The 21,563-nt window shown below is 32.7% G+C and overlaps 1 protein-coding gene across 7 annotated transcripts in view; it reads left to right on the plus strand.

Annotated features, from left to right (window-relative positions):
• The window catches only part of Erbb4 (erb-b2 receptor tyrosine kinase 4), a 1,059,983-nt gene that overhangs the window by 765,921 nt on the left and 272,499 nt on the right, over positions 1-21,563 (plus strand). For all 7 annotated transcript variants that reach the window (XM_058585185.1, XM_046462890.2, XM_046462893.2 and 4 more), the window contains 3 exons: positions 5,038-5,111; positions 6,876-6,966; positions 9,030-9,229. In XM_058585185.1, the coding sequence (XP_058441168.1) occupies positions 5,038-5,111; positions 6,876-6,966; positions 9,030-9,229 (365 nt within the window). The remainder of the gene's footprint in view (positions 1-5,037; positions 5,112-6,875; positions 6,967-9,029; positions 9,230-21,563) is intronic.

The raw sequence follows: 21,563 nt of genomic DNA on the forward strand, positions 1-21,563 counted from the left end.
GTATTAGACAAGTGGTTTTCATCCCTATAGAGCTCAACTTTTCTCTTTTATATATTAAACGTTTGATGCTTCTTCTCAATACTGAAAACCTATGGAGAATAGAGCCTATTGCATACATAATTTTTAGAAAATCATTATAATTCACCAGTTATAATTTAAAGAAATAAAAGTCACTTATAATAAAAATAGGCATTGATAGGAAAATGCTCAGCTTCCACTTATAATGAAAATTTGAATTTATGAGAAGTGAGATTAGAATTCATTTTGTATAAGAAATGTGGGGGTGGGGGCATGGAGCAACAGAGGAATTGCTGACCCCTAGAATAGAACATAAATAACCAGAACATGATGTAACCAAAGGAAGAGGGAAATAAGTTTCACTGAAATTAGAGATACTTGCATAGGGAATTACATACAAAGTAGTATTATTCAAGAAGTTTGCAGATATTAGGTTCTAAATGTCAGGGAGGATGTTTTAAGGTTGTACCAGAGGAGACGCAATTCTTCACTTTAAGAGGCTTTTAACTACCTTGGCCCCAGATTATTACTAAAAGTCTCAATCATCCCCCAATTACCATTAGAATCAAAACACTCCACAAATGCCCTGACTTCCCTTTAGTGGAGTGGAACTACCTCTATTGATAACCACTGAAAAAGTTTAATGACACTAGCAGGATTATGAAAACTGACCTTCTAATGGTGAAAATTCACATAGATGGGAAGGCTTGGACAAGATTTCATACAGTGAGGTTCAGAATAATTTAATCTTGGTTCATCATACAATATATTTTTTCAAACTCTGGATTTATAATAGTTACAAAACGATTTTACATATTCTCATTCACCCATGATCTAGGGTGGGGAAAAACTTCAATAAGTAAATTCAAAACAAACACACAAGATGATCTCAGTAAGAACAATGCATTTGCATGTACCTGAGAAGAATATTACAAAACTTTGATTAAACCAGACTTTTTAGGAGAACAATTTTGCTAATTCATTTAGGTAATAAACAATCCCTTTATTCAAACATCAAATAGTTTGGATTAGAAGTCGAAAGGTAATCAAAACAAAACAACTAATAATAACCACAGAAAATGCAAAGTAGAGTTTCTACCTGGGTAACTTGATCCAGACCAGAGTGGAATTCGATTTGCAGCTCCATGATGGACAGTTTGAACTAAGTTGGGTGGTCCTCCAGTGAAAAACTGAGAATGGGATGGATAATAAACAGGCATCTCCTCTGACCTTTATGGCAATTAAAAACAAAAATAATTTTGAACTATTCAATTCTATATGTGGCATATTGTCAAGTCTTAATAAATATTTTAAAAAACAAGAGGGTTTGGTGGATGCAGAGAAAAAGAGGGAGAGGAGAAAAGAAAGAGAGAAAATGAAAAAGAATTAAAAAAAAAAGAAGGATGAGAAGACAGTGCAAAAGAAAAACTTCAGTGACTGTGTCTGGTTTATAGTATAGAAAATTGCACACAAGTGTTATTTATAGACTTAACTAAAGTCCACTGTCTTTGAAACCAAATAAAGACAAAACTTCCTTCAAGCTCAATCACCCATCTTACTTCAGACGATTTTTTGTCCTTAATAATAGCACTTACCTCTGGAATATTTGAAGTTATAATTGATATTATTGTGTCTCAAGTGTAATGTATTTGGCCTTTTCCAGTACAAGTGTATATGTAAAATATGATATATCTTTCACGCTCAGTCTCATGCCAGAATGAGACATATATTCCAAAACCTTCCCCTTTCATCTTAGTAAAGCATGACCATACATTTCAACAGACCTCAGGCTACCTATATATGTATAAATAAAGGTATGTTGGTCTATGTACTGTGTGTGTGTGTGTGGGGGGGTGTGTTTAGGAAAAGAGAATCAGATAGAAGAAGAAAAATATAGGTTATTATAAAAAGAGAACTTCTAGTAAATAATGTTTTATCTTACTAATGTTATTATTCTCAATATATTACTAACAAGTGTTTAATAAGATTGTATCTTTAATTAAAATAATTGAGATAATTCTTTAGTAAAGGGTAAAAAATCATAATTAAATGATACTGTGCTTTTCAGAAAGAAGTTTCTTTGCACAATAAATTTACTGGCAATTTGTCAATTAAATTTATAATACATAAAAGGGCTAAAGAAAGTTAACTGCCATGTTCGGTTTATAATAAAGTAGTGCCATTGCCAGAAAGAGAAATAAGTACTCATTTCCATTTAGAATGGAAACTATAGGCAAAACGTGATGGTTATAGTTATCAGTTTCTCTTTTATGTTTTGCCATTTTGTTTATTTATTTTTTAATGTGGTGCTGAGAATCGAACCCAGTGCTTTACACATGCTAGGCAAGCACTCTACCACTGAACCACAACCCCAGCCCCTGTTTTGCATTTTTGACAGTTCATGTACATATACTTAGAGTAATAACATGTTCACCAAGTTAGCATGTGGATTCCATGTCACAGTGAGACCCTAGCAAGAAAAGGTTGATGTGATAGACTGCAATAATGGCACACAGTGAAATAAAAAAGGTAATAGGTTTGGTGATAAAATGAAGTGAGTTGAGTGGAATTATAAAAATCTCTCTCTCCTCCTCCTCCTCCTCCTCCTCCTCCTCCTCCTCCTCTTCTTCTTCCTCCTCCTCCTCCTCCTCCTCCTCCTCCTCCTCCTCCTTCTTCTTCTTCTTCTTCTTCTTCTCTCTCTGTCTCTCTCTGTCTCTCTCTGTCTCTCTCTCTCTCTCTCTCTCTCTCTCTCTCTCTCTCTCTCTCTCTCTCTCTCTCTCTCTCTCTCTCTCTCTCTCTCTCTTATCCTGGTCTTTATTTTGTATCACCAAACACAGTAACAGGGTGGACATAATGTTCTTTTGCATGTCTCTGAATTTAGGCAGGGAAATTCTTGATTTTTAAAGTACTATGGATTTCAAGTGACTGTAGACTGAAAATCCCAAGAGCTACTTTGAAGTTTGTAAGTGGAATTCCGTCAGCTTACTTTATGAGAGTCCTGAATCTCTAAAATTAAGTATATAAAATTTCTGTGGTCCATTGGGCTGCATGCTAACAGTAAAGAATTCATTAACTTCCTGGCAACCTGGAACTGTTCTCTATAAGATTTGGACTGACCCCATTATTGTGTGCTTGCCCTGAATTTTGAGTCTTTCTCAATAGAGCCAGGATATTTGATGATATGACTAGAGCTGTTCTACACATGTCTCTTCATCAAAGAATAAATGTTGAAAGCTAATTCTCCTATAGCAGAGATGATATTTCATCTGCATATAAATGTCTTGGCACTTTAAAAAGAGAGGACAAGAGTTTTCTCACATGGTACACTTCATTTTTGGGATTCATAGTCTTCAAAATCATAGTTATTTATTCCATATGTATTTACTTTTTAAAAAAAGCAAGTTTTCAAAAACATTTAATTTAGACCTCAAACTTTTGAGAGATATTCATGTGGCACATGCTCAGATAAAATTCTGAGCAGAGGTTTGTGTGTGAAAAGGGAAAGGCACCTACAGGGGTCTCCAGGCTTGATAGCATCCAGTATCTGAACTTTCTACAGCACCCCATGTTAATCTAGTAGTACATTCCATTAATAGCTCTTCTTAGTTTGAAATAGTAATTGACTCAATCAGGGTATCTTTAAAAAATGTGAAATGGTTTATAGTATAGAAGAATATACTGGTGAACCAAGTTAAGAAAGCCAGCACCAGGTGGTTCTAGAGATGAAAGTTGCAGAAACTAATACATTTCCAAGGCTCTAATGCTGAGGGGGGTAAATGTCAATGGATTTAGATTCAAATACCCAGGAGATAAATCATATACCTATCTGTGTTTCAGGAAACTGTGGAGTACCTTGATTGATAACTCTATTAAGACTGTATCCAATGGGTCACTGTATTGTAGTATTTTTTTTCTCCATAGTATAAATAAGTTACTCATAGGCTGGTAAAAAAAAATGTTCATTGGAAGAAGAATACACATTTGATTGCTACAAGTATATACATACTTAAAATAATTTCTTATTTGTTTAATTTTTTAATTTGTTTAATTTTAAGGTTTAATTTTTTTGGAACTTATCCAATGAATTTAATTATCTTTCTGTAAAAGGTACATATTAATATGAAGTTTCTACCCAGCCAGGAAAGCCTTTAATATAATAACTTAAAAATATTATGTATCCATTCAGATACTTAAAATGTTACTATAATTATTGAGAAGTTTTTGGCACTATGTTTATGCTTGGCTTAGTATTCAAATATGCAATTATTTTACACAGTCAATATGTTTTACCCAAAGAATATTTTCTTAAGATGTAAACTGAAAAAAAATCCACTAAATATTTTAATTTTAAAGGGTCACTCACTTTTGTTTATTTTGGAAAAGATCTGACTTCTGTATATCAATAATTTTATTATATTAATGTTTATGCATTAGGAAATGATCTTTTTAAAATTTCCAAAATTTATACATTTTGAGTATTATAATGTTTGTTGTAAGCTTTTTCCAAATGAAAATATAATTCATTTAGATGGAAGCCAATATTTTCTGTTATGAAAGTGAATATAAATTAACCATATATAAACAAAAGAAGAAAACAACACAATGAAAAACAAAGTATATAAATAAAAACCCTTCATTTCTTCTTCAAGGAACCCAGAAGTTAGTTGTTCTCACCATGATATTATTTATTTTCAAATTATATTATTCCTGATTAAGAATAAAATTTTAAAAGTAAAATAAGATGGTTTGTTCATGGACTCACTACCTTTGAAGCTGTTTTTATTATAGTTGGAACTGAACCATTCTAATAGACCTAGAATAGGCTTTGACAACGAACTTATATTTTGTGTCATGAAAAATCTCCCCAAACATCTATTAATCCCCCCCTCCACATCTAGCATAGAACAATTTAGACAACACTTTCCTTGCCTTCCTATTTCAAATAACAATTGTCACATTTCTCATATTTTCACTTTTTTATCACAGTTTAAATTTGTCTATATCTCTTTGATTTTCTAGGGACCCTTACAATGCAATTGAAGCTATAGACCCAGAGAAACTGAATGTTTTTCGGACAGTCAGAGAGATAACAGGTACTTTTCAAAATTCAATTGCTGTATTATGAACTATGTGACTTTGGTGTTTTCTTAAAAACATTGCATAATATTAGCATAAGCAACTCATTTTCATCGAAAATTCCAGTTTTTGAATTCGTGTCATTTTTCAACAATGGGTGTTTTTACTTCTCAGCGTTTGTACTTATTTCGAAAGTACATAGAATTACAAAAATAAATATCCTAGAAATTTTGTCATTATCTTTTGCAAGTGTCAAATGATCTATGATCTTTGAACCCATGGTTTTCTACATACTTTCTTAAAGAAATACTAATAAACATGGGTTACATGTAGCATTCTTTTCTTTTCTTTCTTTCTTTTTTTTTTTTTTGTTTGATACTAGGGTTACACCAGGGGTTCTTAACCAATGAGCCACATCACTAGATCTCACTAAGTTGTTTAGGGCCTGGCTAAAATTGCTAAGGCTGGCCTTAAACTTGTGATCTTCCTGCCTCAGTCTCTTAAGTCACTCTTATTGTAGGCGTGATCAGAATATGTACCACTCATATTTATTGAGTACCTAAAATATTTAATACTAGTATAATAGTGTTATACAGCTCATAAATATGAATCAGACATGGACTTACACCAGAATTTAAAATGTATTTTTTTGAGGAATCTTCATACTTCTTTCCAGAGTGGTTGTACTAAAATACTAGCAATGGAACCACCATTTGACCCTGCTATTTCACCCCTCAGTATATATCCAAAGGATTTAAAATAAGCACACTACATTGATGCAGCCCCATCAATGTTTAGAGCAGCACAGTTCACAATGGCTAAGCTATAGAGCCAGCCTATCAGCAGATGCATGGATAGAGAAAATGTGTATATACACAATGGAGCATTGCCCAGCCATTAAGAAAAATGACTTTCTGACATTTGCCAGTAAGTGGATGGTTCTAGATACTATCATGCTAAGTGAAATAAGCCAACCCCCAAAAAACAAAGGTGGAATGTTTTCACAGATACATGGAAGCTAAGCTAAAATAATGAGGACAAAGGGAATAAAAGTTCAGTAGATTAGACGAAGGGGAATGAAGGGAAGGGGGGATAGGAAAAGGAAAGACAGTGGAATGAACCTGACATAATTTTCCTATATACATATATGAGTGAATACATCACAGTGAATCTCACCATTGTGTACTTCCATAAGAATGGGGTCCTAATTAGAATAAGATATATTCCATGCTTGTATAATTATATCAAAATGATTCTTCTGTCATATGTAACTAAAAAGAACCAATAAAAATTAAAATGAATAAAATAATTTAAAATTTAAGAAGACAGGTTAAATATATACATAAATGGCTTAGAATGCAAGGTGGATACTGATGTTACAAGTACAGAGGTAAAGTGATAAGTGATTTCATAGAAGTAGAAACCATATTTTTTTAGTTAAGTATATTTTTTTCATTTAAAAGAATAAAACAAACTGAGTCATTTATGTCTTAACATATACAGTTTTATGATCCTAAATGGATGAGATACATGGATTTTGGGGGGGGTCATAGTATTGATATTAATTGCTTATAATTTATTCCAGTGTGTGGGATACTCATGGGTTAAGGTACTCAATGTTAGAAGAATAAATACGTTGTAGAATCTTTCATAAACAGAAATGGACAGTTATTTTATTACCTCCCATAAACTATCAATACATTTTCATCATATTTTAATAATCAACACTACTACTAAGACAATGATATCCTAGTTTATTTTTACCATCCTATCACTTGTAGGTTTCTTGAACATACAATCATGGCCCCCAAATATGACTGACTTCAGTGTTTTTTCCAACCTGGTGACCATTGGTGGAAGAGTACTCTATAGGTAGGTATATATATTTGGATTAATAATATATATATGGATTAAGCTGAAAGTTGCCCAAATTTTAAGAGTAGTATCGTGTGTACATCAAGTCAAAACCGTCAGTCTTATTGATTTACTGATTCTGGTAATATGATGTTTCTGCCTTCAATTTCAAAAATAAGCTCAATAAAAATAACCCTAATGATGATATGAAGTATACAGAATGCATCATTAGATTTTCCAAATGACATCATCTAATGTAATATTAGTATTTTACAAATCTGTGATGCTTAATGTGGACTACAAAGTTTAACTTTCTTTTTGATTGTATATTATCTTATGATATAGTGAAGTTACTTGGTACTGTCTATGCTGTTGTACCAGAAGGCTGGATTGTCTCTGGTGCTATCTTTTAAACTATGCCTCATAGGGCTGGTGTTTTGGGATTTGTCCACCACTCTACATGCAGCTCTGGTTAATAAATGGAGAGCAAAATTAAAATAGGTGGACTTTATTATACAATTTTATCTCATCTTTTAAATTCACATGATAAAACTAAATGACAATCTTTTCTAAGCCACTACTTTTTTTAGTTGATCTCAGATTTTATCTGCATGAAGTTTTTATTCATGAATTAATACAAGTTTATTTACATCAAGATATTGTTATTTAATTTGTCTGCTTAAATCTGTGAAATGTCTAAAGTCAATACTATAATGGATTGTTTCATAATAATGTTTTTATATAGTACACTGCATTTTATTATTTAAAAATCCACAATATCTGTGAAAAGTTTTTTAAAAATTAAAAGGGGAAAGGAGCTTAATGTAAAAGGGTAGTTGAGAGATACAGTGTGCTCAAGTGCATATACAAACAACTTTTACTATCCTTGAATAAAATATTATGAATCACTTAAGGCCTTGTGCTGATCTTGTAATAAAAATTCAAGTTGGGTATGAAGAAAACAAAAATTTTAAAGAGTGAATTATGATTCAGTTTTTATCACTTAGCCCCATATGTTTTCATTATTAAAAACAATTCTAAATGTTAATAGCAAGTTACATTTAAAATTATTAGTGAAAAGAATAACTTTATTGTCCAAAATGAAAAATAATGGTGTAAGTTGAATGAAATTTAGGAATTATTATTATTATTTGGCACTGGGGATTGAAACCAGGGGTGCTTAAGCACGGAGCCACATAACTGGCCCTTTTTATTTTTTTAGTTTAAGACATGTTCTCTTTAACTTGCTTAGGGTCTTGCTAAATTGCTGAGTCTGGCTTTGAACTCACAATCCTCTTTTCTTGGCCTCCCGAGCTACTGGGATTACAGGTGTAAACCCTGGTGCCTAGCTAGGACTCATGCTTTTTAGAGAATAAAAGCAAAAATAATTATAAAACTGTGGACTATGTTGAAATAATAACAGTTTTTTGAAATGATAATTGCTGTATTTATACAGAGTAGTTGTTCTTTAACTTTTAGTGAAATTTTCCCCAGCTGTTCAAGCCTTCTGAATATTTTTTAAAATTTATTTTTGTTCTACTCTTTAATTTTTAATATGCCCTAACATTATTTATGCATTCTTTAATGGTGATTGTTTTGGTTTATGAGAAATTAATAAACCCCAAATCTGTAGTCATTTTCTGCAATATCTACCCTCTGAAATATATTACATAGTTATAGTAGAACCAGCATCTCTTTGGGTAGATAAGCAAGCATTGTACAAATAATTATTTAGTCTTACTACATTATTTTATTGTTGAGGAGTATGAAATCTAGGTGGAGGAGGAAAGACAGAGATAAAATACTTAAGTAGTAAATATAAAGATAGAGAGATATTGTCAAGATTCATAATTTTAAGAAATGGACATATTCTTTTTGGGAAACAAATTATTAACATTAGAACTGGCAGTATATAGCATGTAAAGATGAAAATTTTATTCTGAGCACAGGCATATTGATCAGTCTCTGTGATCCATTGATATACTTTTTGGAGTAAGAAGTGATATCCTTATTTTACTTCAAGAGAGCAATTCATGGCCAGAACATATTTATCCTTGCTCCATTCTCTTTCTCCTCTTTAGTGGCCTCTCCTTGCTGATCCTCAAGCAACAAGGCATTACCTCTCTACAGTTCCAGTCTCTGAAGGAGATTAGTGCAGGAAACATCTATATAACCGACAATAGCAACCTGTGTTATTATCACACCATCAACTGGACAACCCTCTTCAGCACCATTAACCAAAGAATAGTGATCCGGGATAACAGAAAAGCTGAGAACTGTAGTAAGTACTTGATCCAGACACTTAAAACACAGAAACTTTAAAACTTTCCATTCTACATTGGACCAAACACTCCAAAATAATAGCAGGTCTGAATCATTCCCCTCTTATACTAACTCCGATAAAGGGGGGTAGCTATAATTACCAGCATGGCATAAAATAATCAGAGAAAGTGATAATTTGCTACATATTGCATGTTTGCAAATCCTGCCTATCTTAGGAATCTTCCTGTGGAGATTTTGATTTGGTAGGTTCAAGTGGAACTTAGGCATTGCATTATTTAATAAGCGTCTAGGTAACTCCTTGAATTCCATCACTTTGTGGAAATCCATCTTATTAAATTCTGTGTTTGCTCTTTGGTTGCAGTGAACTCAGAAAACAGAATAACACAGTTTTGCTATATGGGTGTAGGGGGAAAAATGAAGATGTGTTCTTCTGTACTCTGAAAAATATAGGGTCAGACAGGAATTTTCCTTCTTCAAATGTATTTGTTTAGGTATATCATTATTTCCCTTTTCATCTGTTTTAATACTACTGATCCTCTTCATCACTTCATTGTTACAGCAAAGGAAATAATGTTTTCATGGATAGGACTATACCATTCCTTATATGAGACATTGAGACTCCAGTGATTAATACTTAACTCCTCTCTATTTTTCTACTGAGCACTATTCCTTTCTACATCCTGGTGTGCCACTAGTATTCATAGTGCCCTAAGTATTCATGTATGACTTATTTATGGTAGATACCAATTATGAAGTTTCAGAAATCTAATGATTCATTTGCAAATGCATATTCTCTGGTGGGCATTAAATGTCCATTCATTTTAAAAGGTATATTCCCAGAGAAAAGTTTTACTCTTAGGCTATTATGTTACTTCTTTTATCTCACTGTAAGAACAATCAACAGGGTATAAATTAATAATGATCTAGTTTGTGTGTGTGTGAGTGTGTGTGTGTGTGTGTTTGTGTGTGTCTTATGTATGTGTAACGAATAGTAGAGGATTTTTGAAAAAAAATTAAACTCTTAAAGAGCCAACATGATTTAATTTTATGAAGTTAAGTAGCCTATGAATTAATGAACTTATTAACACCCCATCTTGTACCACAAATGGTTTAAGGCATCTCAGACTAGCAATTTTCAAAGAATATAATTCATGAGTAACTTACATATTCTACGATCTTGATCTTGATCATGTTCTTGATCTTTAGCTGTTTATGTTTCTTAAAAGGATTTTCTGGAGAAAGGAGATCTATTGCAGCATGAAGTTCCTGCTTTAAGTGAACTTAAGTTTTTACATGTTCTTTTTTCAACATGGGATCAAAAAATAGAAGTTCTACTTATATATCAAAATATGCAGCTTAATGTTAAATGAAATTCATCTTTTATTTGTTCTGGAATTTTTCCCATTTTTATACAATGCTGATTCCTAACACACAGTGTGCTTTACCCTTTTGCTAATACTTAAGCTACTTGCCCCATACTTCTCTACGTATGAGTGCATACACACCCCAGACAAAGAGATGATTCATGATGCTAAAATAATCTTGAACACTGCTTTATGAATATTTCCCTAGTAAGGATTATACAGTCTTTTTGCTTCATTTAAAAAAAAAAAAGAGTACCACTACTTTTCAACGATAGGAAGGTAACTCTGAAGACAAAAAAAAAAAAAAATCATCTTAAAGGTCCTTTTTGGTATAACCTACTTGCAAACCTTACAAATATTCACATTTTTTATCGTTTTTATAATACACCAAAACAAAAGAAAATGGGAAGAAGAAAATACAATTATAAATTAACTGTAGAAAAGCAAAATGGGAAAAGGGAGTTTCTAAAAAATTATATAATGTTGTTCCATACCTCTGTAAGACTTGTAAATTTTCCAAACAATCAAAAGAGTGAATAGTAATAATAGTCAGTATGGCTAACTAAATATCTTTCATGGTCTTGAGCTTTTGGTGTCATGCCTCTTAGACTCAGTTTAGCAAATTCTTCAGACCAGGAATCTGGCTTTTATCTCTGTATATTCAGATTTCACTTTGCAGTTTGGGGAAGAAATGAAGCAGTTAGGGGAAGCAGTTTTGTCATGCTATAGTATAAAATCAAGCATATCATTTTTCATTTTTAACATCTTAGAATAATATATTTGGCATGAAATCCATTTATCAAAATTTGGACTTCTGTCTCACAGCACATTGGATCCATGAGAATTCCACATGCCTATATTTTCAGAAACATATTTACTCTGTGAACATGACCTCAGAGATGATGCTCCTTATGTTTACAGTGAGCCTGTAAGTGGTTCCCACATATGATAAGAACCTTCTTATTATCCACAGTATTATGTGCAAATGAGAAGGTCTAAATATTTGCTTCCTTTTACATGCATTGTTAAATATTGCATTTTAGTTTATTTTTTCTTTGTATTTGTAAAAACACAAGTATACATGAGCATACACATATATTCACTACCACAGATAAGTGTACACACATGGACTGCATTTCCATAACCACATATAGAGTCCATACACATATATGCAGAGACCCACATATGCCCGTGCTCCACCCCATTCCCAACAAAAATACTCCAATCTAAATTTGGGTGTCGTTTTTCTAACCTAAAAGGCACTCCTCATTTATAACAGTAGCATCTGAAATTCAACATGATTTAAGATGGTAATGACAATAAAAGCTTCACCTCCTCTACAAAGGGTGACAGTGGCTTCAATAAGCTTATTCTTTCAAGTCAAAAATTTCAAAGCAGGCTTTATGGCTTGAAGAGATTGAAATGGAGAGAAACCCAGGACATGAAAAGCGGGAACATTTTCTTTCTCCTTCACTTATGAGATTCTGGTACTAACAAAATGATGCTAGGTAAAAGAAGTTTTAGAGGAGGTTTATACAAGTATTTTGAAGTTTCTTTAAAGAGTTAAGCACAAAATTTTAAAACCAAAAAATAAACAGTGTAAAGATACATGTTATATCAACTTTTCAAAACCAGATTACATTTGAACCTATGAATATTATGCCTTAAACTTATTTGTAATGTAGAGTTAAACTCAATATAAGCAAGAGAAAAATTAAATTCATTATTGACTTTTAAAATAGAAGTATCTTTATTTTTTCCTTTGATAATATAGCACCTTCCTCATTGTTGGAAAACAAAACAATGAAAACATCTAAAAGGAAGACATTTATTTTGGTGCATAAGTATGTAACATACATAGCTATCAATAATGAAACGTATATTTTCATGTGAAAATGAGATCATACCAAATAAGCTTAAATACTATTCAGTTATATATGTATTTTAATATATTATAAGCCTCTTCCATGCCAGTGCATAGAACTCTTCTTTATTCTTTTAAAAAGCAATATATAAAAATATTTATTGAGTCACTGTCATATTAATATAACTTATTTCCATTTTTCATATTATTACTCCTGCTTTAATGTGTATCCTAGTTCATAAAACCTTATACAGTTTGTAATTCTTTCCTGAGGCTAAAATCTTAGCAGTGGAATTTCTGTGTAAATAAAGTTTTCTTATATACTGCTGTATCATCTTTCAAAACTATTGGATCAGTTCACAGTTGTCCCAAACACTGTAGAATAGGAGTATTTTCTACCACTTTTTATAAAATTGATGTTCATGGTTTTATATTTCAGTGAGCTTAAAAAAGAAAACAAGTTCTTTTAAATTTACATGTTTTAGGTTGAGACTGAGCCTCTTTTTATATGTTGATCAATCATTTACGTTTTTCCTCTTATAAATTACTTTATACACTTTATCCATGAACTTTATCTATTATCAGTTTTGGAGTTTCCTGTTTCCTTCTCTATTTGAAAAGCTCTTCACAAATTGAACACATTAACATTTTGTTCCTTTTAACTGTTGTGAATAACTTTCTGTCTTACAGGTAATTTTTTAACTTTTTTCTTTTGATACGTATTTTTTGTTTTTATCTTGATGTATTCTTAGTTTTTTCTTCTAGTACATTAAAAACTATATTGAAAATTTAATCCATATGAAAATTTTGGTATGGCATATTTTTAAGAATTTCCTATTGATTATATTTTTGAGCCAACAGAATTTATTGAAGAACATATCTAGTCTCACTGATTTTAGTTGTCTGCAATGTTTCTGCTAAATAAAGAGCCAGAAAAGATGTCAGATTTTAAGTCTCAATCTATTCAGATAGGTTAATTTAATTGTCATAACCACTCTGTAAATGATAATTATCTCCATTTTGCAAGTGAATATACAGAAGTCAAGAAAGTTAAATAATATTTTCAATGTGTAGAGCTATGAAAGAACATATCCAGGGATTGAACCCAATGTCCATCTGATTTCAAAGACTAAGCTCTTCATTTCACTATGATTTTTCTCTCAATAAAGAAAAAAGCAATTTATTTTATAAGAAAACCTGTTGATTTACTATAATACCCTATATAATAAAATATTCAGCACCACACATATCTTATCCCATTTTTGTGGTAAGACAATAAAAAACCTGAGGGTGGATATTTTATAAAGCAAAGAGGTTTATTTAATTCATAGTTTTGGAGTTTGAGAGGACAAGATTGGGTTTTCCTGTATGGTCTGCCTTTGCCTAGAGCCTTCTGGCTATGTCACAACATGGCCAATGGCATAACATGGTGAGAGCATGTTGGAGATGGTTTACATGGCCTGAGAGGAAGTGAGGGGCAAGGAGGGGCCAGGCTTGTTCTTTTGTAAAACCTACTGTTGAGGGAATTCATTTACTCATGGGAGATCCAAGGGGAGACCAGCATTAATGGCTTCATGAAGGCAGTCATGCCTCAATACCTCCCAGTAGGCTCCACCTCTTAAAGGTCCCTACTCCTTTCTATGCCAATGCATTGAGAGCTTAGCCTCCATGTGAGTTATGGTGAGATGAACCACACTCAAACCACAGCAACACCCTGTAGCCCAAAGGCTAGGGTTTTAATCTCAGCAAAATTCTTTAATATTCTGCTTTTTGTAATTTATTTAAAAATATCTCTATCTTCATTTTTTTCATTTGTAAAATAGAGTCTATTTATCTTCTGAATGTCTATCTCAAAGTAAATGCTATATATATATATATATATATATATATATATATATATATATATATATATGCTAGCTGTTATTATTATACAATTATTTTATTTTCATATTAAAATAAATCATATACTGTACACTCACATATATACACATTATGCGGCACAAAGTTACAATATTTTTTACTTAATGAAAACAATGCCTTTTATGGAGAATGAGAAAGGACAAAGAAATATCAAGAGCTTTTTTTCTTTTTTTGGGGGGGGGTAGAAGAAAATCCACTTTCTTAAAGTAGCAAAATATAAAATTGTGTGAAGCCTATCGTCCACTGGTAGACATTAAGCAATAAGTGTAGTTATGAACAGGAGATTAGAAATTTAAAAATCATCTCTTGAGATGACAAGTAAATGTCTATACTTGAGAATCCCTTGGAACGCATTATTTTCCTTTTTTTCTAATTAAAATATTTAAAATTGACTTTATGATAAAGACAGAGTTGGTACTTTTAGAAAATCCCCCAAAAATGTTTTACATGAATAATTCAGAAAAATGTGACAGTCACCATCACTTCTATATGCTGCAGAAAACGAAATTTGATGTTAAGATCTACCTTAAGAATCTATAGCAAAAGCAGGAGATTTCTTTCTTATGGCCATCCCATCCCATCCCATACTACCTTGGGTAAATGTTCATTACAAATTAGTTGCTGCCTGCAAGGTTAGAAGAATCATCCTTTATACTTGGGAGCCCATCTTTGCTGGGAAGGAAATTGATGAATTCTGCCTTTTGTTAAACTATACCTTAGTATGAATTATAATGTACATAACTTAGAACATAGTGAAGTCTATATTCTTCTAAGTAATCATAAGATAGGAAATCTTAATTATGCTTTCAAAATTGTCTTTTTAAATTACCAAAGTAATACATGAATATACTGTTCTGTGTGAAAGAAAGAATTCAAATAAGATTTTCTTATTGTATTTGAAACAGCACAATGTCTAATTACTAACATGCTATGGAATGTTCTCTATGTTCTTATCAAAAGGGTAATAAGCAGTTACTGTTGCAGAATAGTTTCAGAAACGATACCCCTTCTATTTTGCAATGGAGAAATTCTGAAGGCATGGAGGATCTCTCAAAAATAAAAGCCAGAATTACTGCAGGCTTTGATTTTTTTTTTTTACCGCAAATGGCAATATATAAACCCAACTTACCTCTAGATTGGTGGTTGTAATACTTGATAGTTACAATTTTTCATTATTAAAAACTGCAGAAATCTAAACTCCAGTTTCCAGAGGTTTCTATTTCAACAGTATTTGTAGATTATATTGTGCCTCTAAAAAAACATATGCTAAAGTCTTAACCCATGATGCCTTAAATGTGAAGTTATTTGAAAAAGTAATTAAGTTATGTTAAAATGAAGGCCCTTAGATAAGAAGAGACATCAAGATACTACCCAACAAGAAACCTACCTGCCAAAACCTTGATTTTGTACTTTTGGTCTCCAAAGCTGTGAGAAAATAAAATTCTATTGTGTGAAGCCACCTAGTTTTTAGCTCTCTGTTAATCAACTCTTCAAAACTCACAAGGACAGAACGATGTGGGAACCCAGATTCTGCATTTTTAATATGCATCAGATCATCCCAAGGCAGGTGTCTGTAGGGAATCCTCTGGAAACTAGTCTGTCACTTCCCTTATTATCCTCCCAATCATGCTATAGTCAGCAACATATTTAAAACCTGTGGTCCTGGCACTTCATTTCTTCCTACGAGGGGGTTTCTTCCCTCCTAAAGGATTCATTGAGGCAGATTCACAGGCGAGTAGCTGAAAAGCGCATACTTCAAAAATTTCAAAGCTTAAGAATGGACTTTATACAGAGTCCTATAAATACTGTTCTTTTTTTTCATTACTAACAATAATCCACTCAATAAAATAAAGAGAATATTTAATGATAGTTTAACATATTAATTGAGTAATTATAGTATAGTATATATTCTACTATTAAATTTTATTTGCTTTAGAGTTCTAGTAAAATACTGCAGATTTATTTTATATTTTTGTAGTTAATGTTACTGCTGAGAGGTATTTTTAAATGTGCTTAGTATTTAAAGCAAACATTCAAGGGCTGTAAAAAAAAAAGAATATACATATATATATATGTGTGTATATATATATGTGTATACACACACACACACACACATATATATATATATATATGTATATATATTCTTTTTTACACATATATATTTAGAATGTGGCATTAGGTGCTAAAGATTATATATATATATATATATATATATATATATATATATATATATATATATATGTATCACTTTCAGGATTTCCTACCCAGGTCCCATGCCAGTCATAGACAGATTTCCCTAGCTTAAGAGTGAGGGTGCTATGGGTAATGTCTGCTTATCCTATGAATGGTGAATGGTTGTTTTGATACTTATTCCTCCATGCCTACCTCCCTAATTTCTTTATAGTTTAACTTAATGTTTCACAGATGTATAATGTCATGTCAAGATACATACTGTCCTTCTACTTTAAATATCTCATCTAACCCACTCAGCTTACTTCAACACTATTAAGTGCTCATAAAAGGCTAACAATGCTCCTCTCCCCATTTCCTTCAGAATGGCCACATCTTAATTCACAAAACCTGTGGAATGTCACCTTATAAGGCACAAGGGACCCAGTTATAGAATTTAAGCTGGGAACATTATCCTGGGTTATTGGATGAGCCACAAATGTAATCATGTACGGACTTATAAAAGGGAGATTTGACTAAAGTAAAGGAAAAGTTGACGGGAACAGGTTGAAGTGAAGTAGCTACAAGCCAAGGGTTGCCAAGAAGTCCTCTGAAAGCTAGAAGAGGCAAGAAGAGACCCTCTCCAAAGCCTTCAGAAGGCATTAGTCTTGCTGTTACCTTCATTTTAGCCCCTATAAAATTCATTTTGAGCTTTTGATATCCAAACTGAGAGACTCCATTTATATATTTTTAAGAATTACATTTGTGGAATTTACTTCAGCAGCAATAGGAAACTATTTCAGTGTCACTACTCAAATTATTTTAGGCAAAAACAACTCAGAAGTCCAAGAAATATCTTTCAGGTTTTATTGGACCCAGAAGTTCAAACACCACCACCAGGACTGCATCCTGCCATTACTTGATCCTGGTTTCCTTTAGGACAGACTCTTGTTCTTTATGAGAGAATACGGCTGGTCTTACAAGGGATAGCAAAAACATCCTTAAAGAACAGGAGTACAGATTAAAAAATTTAAAAAATCTCTGCATTCTCTCTCTCAGCATCTGCACTGTGGGGGAAAACAAAGCAAAACAAAAACTCCAATTGATGCTGCTTGAGCCATGTACTTATCTCCAGCATTACTATTACCTCCTTGCCACCAACCGTTCAAGAATGTTTTCAAATCAATCACATAAAGTATTTTTAGTAAGATTTTAAAAATACAAACTAGATCCTTACCTCTCTGGCTCAAAATCTTTCAACTGTTTTAAGCAGCTTTTCAGACAAGGCACAAAATCCTGAAAGTGGTCATTAGGTCTTACATAACTGGCCCCTGTCATACCACTGGCTTTATTCAGACTATTTTCTCACATTGCCCATTTCCAGCTTCTTTGAAAGCACTGATTTCATTCCTTCCTCCGAATCTCTTGAACAGAGTTGTAATTTCTAATTTCTCCCATCCCCCTTTGCTTTAATGTTTCCTGTTATCTTTCTCATCTTGGCTTAAATGTTCCTCTTCCTGGGGGATGTCACTTAATGCCACATTCTAACTAGGTGGGGGCACCTGCTGTGTTCTCTTTGCACTCTGTACAACTTTGTCATGTAATCTATCAAAATTATAATTACGTATGTATATAATTATTGGGCTATTATGTCTCCCTAACTAGCTGTAAGTTCAGTCAGATGAGAGAATGCATTTTATTTCATGTTTCTATTATATCCCCAGCTCTAGACAATGTCTAACATAAAGTAAGTAGTTTCTCAGCAAATTTTTTTAAAAGTAAGCACATGAATATCTTTACATTATTTCAAATTTTCTTGAATATATTTATGGAGAGCTAATGATGTGTCAGACACTGAATGAAATACCACACTACTATTAATATAATATTATGTCTAAACATTATCACATTCTTCAAATGTAGATGTGATTATTCACTTTACAGAGGAGTAACATGTAAATAATTGCTCAAAGCTACTTGGCTCATGAAGCCAAGGGGACTTGAACTTCTGTCTCTCTGATCACAAAGCCTCAATTTTTACTATGTTAAACCACATTATTCAGCCTTAAAAAAAAGAGATTAATGATACATATCCAAATACATTCTAAGTAAAATCCATGTCTCCATGTATAATCAAAAATGTGAGAAATATGGACGGATTTGCTGTACAATAAAAGGAAGATATTTTTCTGACCTTGTGCCTGTAGACAGGTGCTCCATTTCAATATTTTTGAGCTAATCCATTTACTTTCACACATACAGCATGGTAAAAAAAAAAAAAAATCCATTATTTTTAGCTTGTCTCCATTTTAATGGAAGTAGGTTCAATATTCTCTATAAAGGTCAAAATACTAAGCACATTATTATCTCTCCACATTTTTAACAGGCAGGTACAATTCAGATGAGATAAAGAAAAATCTATTTCATAGCTTCGGAGGAAACACAGAGGACCTTAAAGGTTCCTCAATACCCACACTGCTAAAGTTTCTTTAGAGAGGTTTATAATGTCTCTTTGAACTGCAAACCAGTCATTGATAGGACTCCTACTCCTTCACACAGGAAGATCATTCAGGGAGGTCAGAGGGCTGCTGAATTCCTGGTGCTGATTGAAAATATCTCTTAAGAAGTTCACAGAAGTAGCTTCCCTGGGCTTTTGTTCTATGCTTTGTGGGGACAACATCTCTGGCTTTACTAGAGAGAGAATAATCCACAAGTCCTTTGTTCCATCGTCCAGTGGTTTGCAAAGGAGTAGAATGTCGTTATTGTGAACTCCTGTTTATTATTCCTTTCCTTCAGTAGGTAGGTTGCTTTGATGCCAAAGTCCTCTGGTGTTGGGCACATGAATACAGACTTAAGGAGGCAACCAACAACAGAAAATGAGGCGGAATCCTGGGCTAAAACATTCCTGTCCAATTAACATTACAGTTTATAACAGGAAATCCAAGAAATTCTACCCTTCTATATCTAGCAATGTCCTATCACTCTTGAGAGAGAGAGAAGCAAGGGCTAAAAATGAGAGGTTGGCTAACCTGAAGAAAAGTACTGTGAATTAGTAAAATAAAATAATGGACTTTAAAAAACTGTGATGGATTGTCATACACCAGCAGTGACTGAGGAGTATGGTGTTCCTGTCAACTTTCTCAAGGAAAAAAAAACAAGAATATTGTTGAGGTTCTCTGAATTTGACACATGAAGAATTTAAAGCATTCATTATATTTTCTAGAAAGACATAAATGTGATGAATACAAAGAATGAGAATTTCGTGACACCTGGTAGTACAATTGTAAATATTCAACTCTTGTCTTCACACACTGCTCTCATGATATCTTCTTCTTCAGTATTTCCTATGGTACTAATGTTCACCCCATATAAGCAAGAGTATATAAACCTTATATATAAGAATTCATAAATCAGAACACGAAACTCAATAATAACCTTAAAATGACTAAATGCTTATAAAAATTGAAATTTTGTATGTGTAGTATTGATTCATGAATGTCATTGAATTTTGTCTTCAATATAATAAAGCCCTTGTCATCATATATAAATTAAATCTAAGACTCTAAAAGATAGAAAAGGCAGACAGGTTTGGGAATTTGGAATCTTAGCTATAACACCTAATGCATGTCCTGGGTTGCCTTTGTCAAATATCCTGAATTTGGAGGTGAAGAAACAGATAACTCAAAAACACCAACATGTACAGACAAAAAAGAAAAAATCCCCAACAATTCCTGCTCTCTCCACCCAAAGGACCAAGAAAGGGGAAGATTCACAGGAAAGAAAACCTAAGCAGTAATCGGTTTATTCTAGCCAAACACCATGAAGCAATGTGTCCCCAACTTAACCCAGTCAACAAAGGAGTGGAGAGTGCAGACTTCCTTCCTCAGCAGAATATAATGAGGTGCACCTCGTCATCCTATAAATGGTGTCAGAGAAGTTGAAGTACACAGCTGAGAATTTATTCCAACTGGGTGGAAATGGACCAGGCAGGATTGGGGTTAAACCTGGCTCTTGTGGTCTAGGGCAGCTGAGATTTCTGTGGCTGTGCCCATATGTAAAATGGATCACCATTACTACTTTGGATGACCATTTTGAAGATTAGGATCCATACATGAATGAAAAATAGCAATGAGAAGAGGAATAAGGAGAAGGGAAAAGAGAAGGAAGAGAAAACTAAAGACCAATGTATCTCTCAAAAATATATATAGGAGAAAGTTCATGAAAAAGCAGCTGTAATAGTCAATAATAATTTAAAAGAATTATTCAGCATAACCAACAGGATTTATTTCATGGATATGAGGCTGAGTCAATATTTGAAAAATCAAATAATATAATATACCTTATTGACAATGAGGAAGAAATATATTGCCAGTGATATCAAAGTTTGAAAACCATAACATTCATTTCTATTTTAAAAAAAAAAATCTCCGAAGAAATATAAATGCAGGTGAAATTTCTTAGCTTGGGAAAACCATCTATAAAACTCCGGAAGCTAACCTTGTGCTTAATGATGGAAGACTGAGTGCTTCAGGATAGACTGGAACAAAATAAGAATGTCATTTCTCATCATTCACTCAACAAAGAATTGGATGTTCTAGAAGGCACCATAAGGAAAGAAAACATAAACATCAAAAAGGACTAAATAAAACTGCCCCTGTTCATAGATGGCATGATTGTCCACATAAAAATTTCCAAGGAATTTACCAGAAAGCCATAAAATAAATAAATGAATTTGTCATGATCACCAGATACAAGATAAAGTATAGAAAATTGTCTTGTATTTTAATACTAGCAATTAACATGTAGACACAGAAATCAGAACTACAATACTTATAACACTAAAATTTGAAATAATTTGGTATAAAAACAAAATATTTCTGGGTCTTGCATGCTAAAAACTTCCTAATATTGTTGAAAGAAATATGAAAAGATTGAAGCATCTGAAGAAGCATACTGCCTTCTTGGATTAGAAGACTCAAATCATAAAGATGTCAATTCTCCATAAACCAATACGA

This window comes from Marmota monax, unplaced genomic scaffold (genome assembly GCF_021218885.2).
Source record: "Marmota monax isolate L192 unplaced genomic scaffold, Marmota_monax_Labrador192_F-V1.1 WCK01_AAM20220418_F8-fsc00136, whole genome shotgun sequence".
Lineage (NCBI taxonomy): Eukaryota > Metazoa > Chordata > Mammalia > Rodentia > Sciuridae > Marmota > Marmota monax.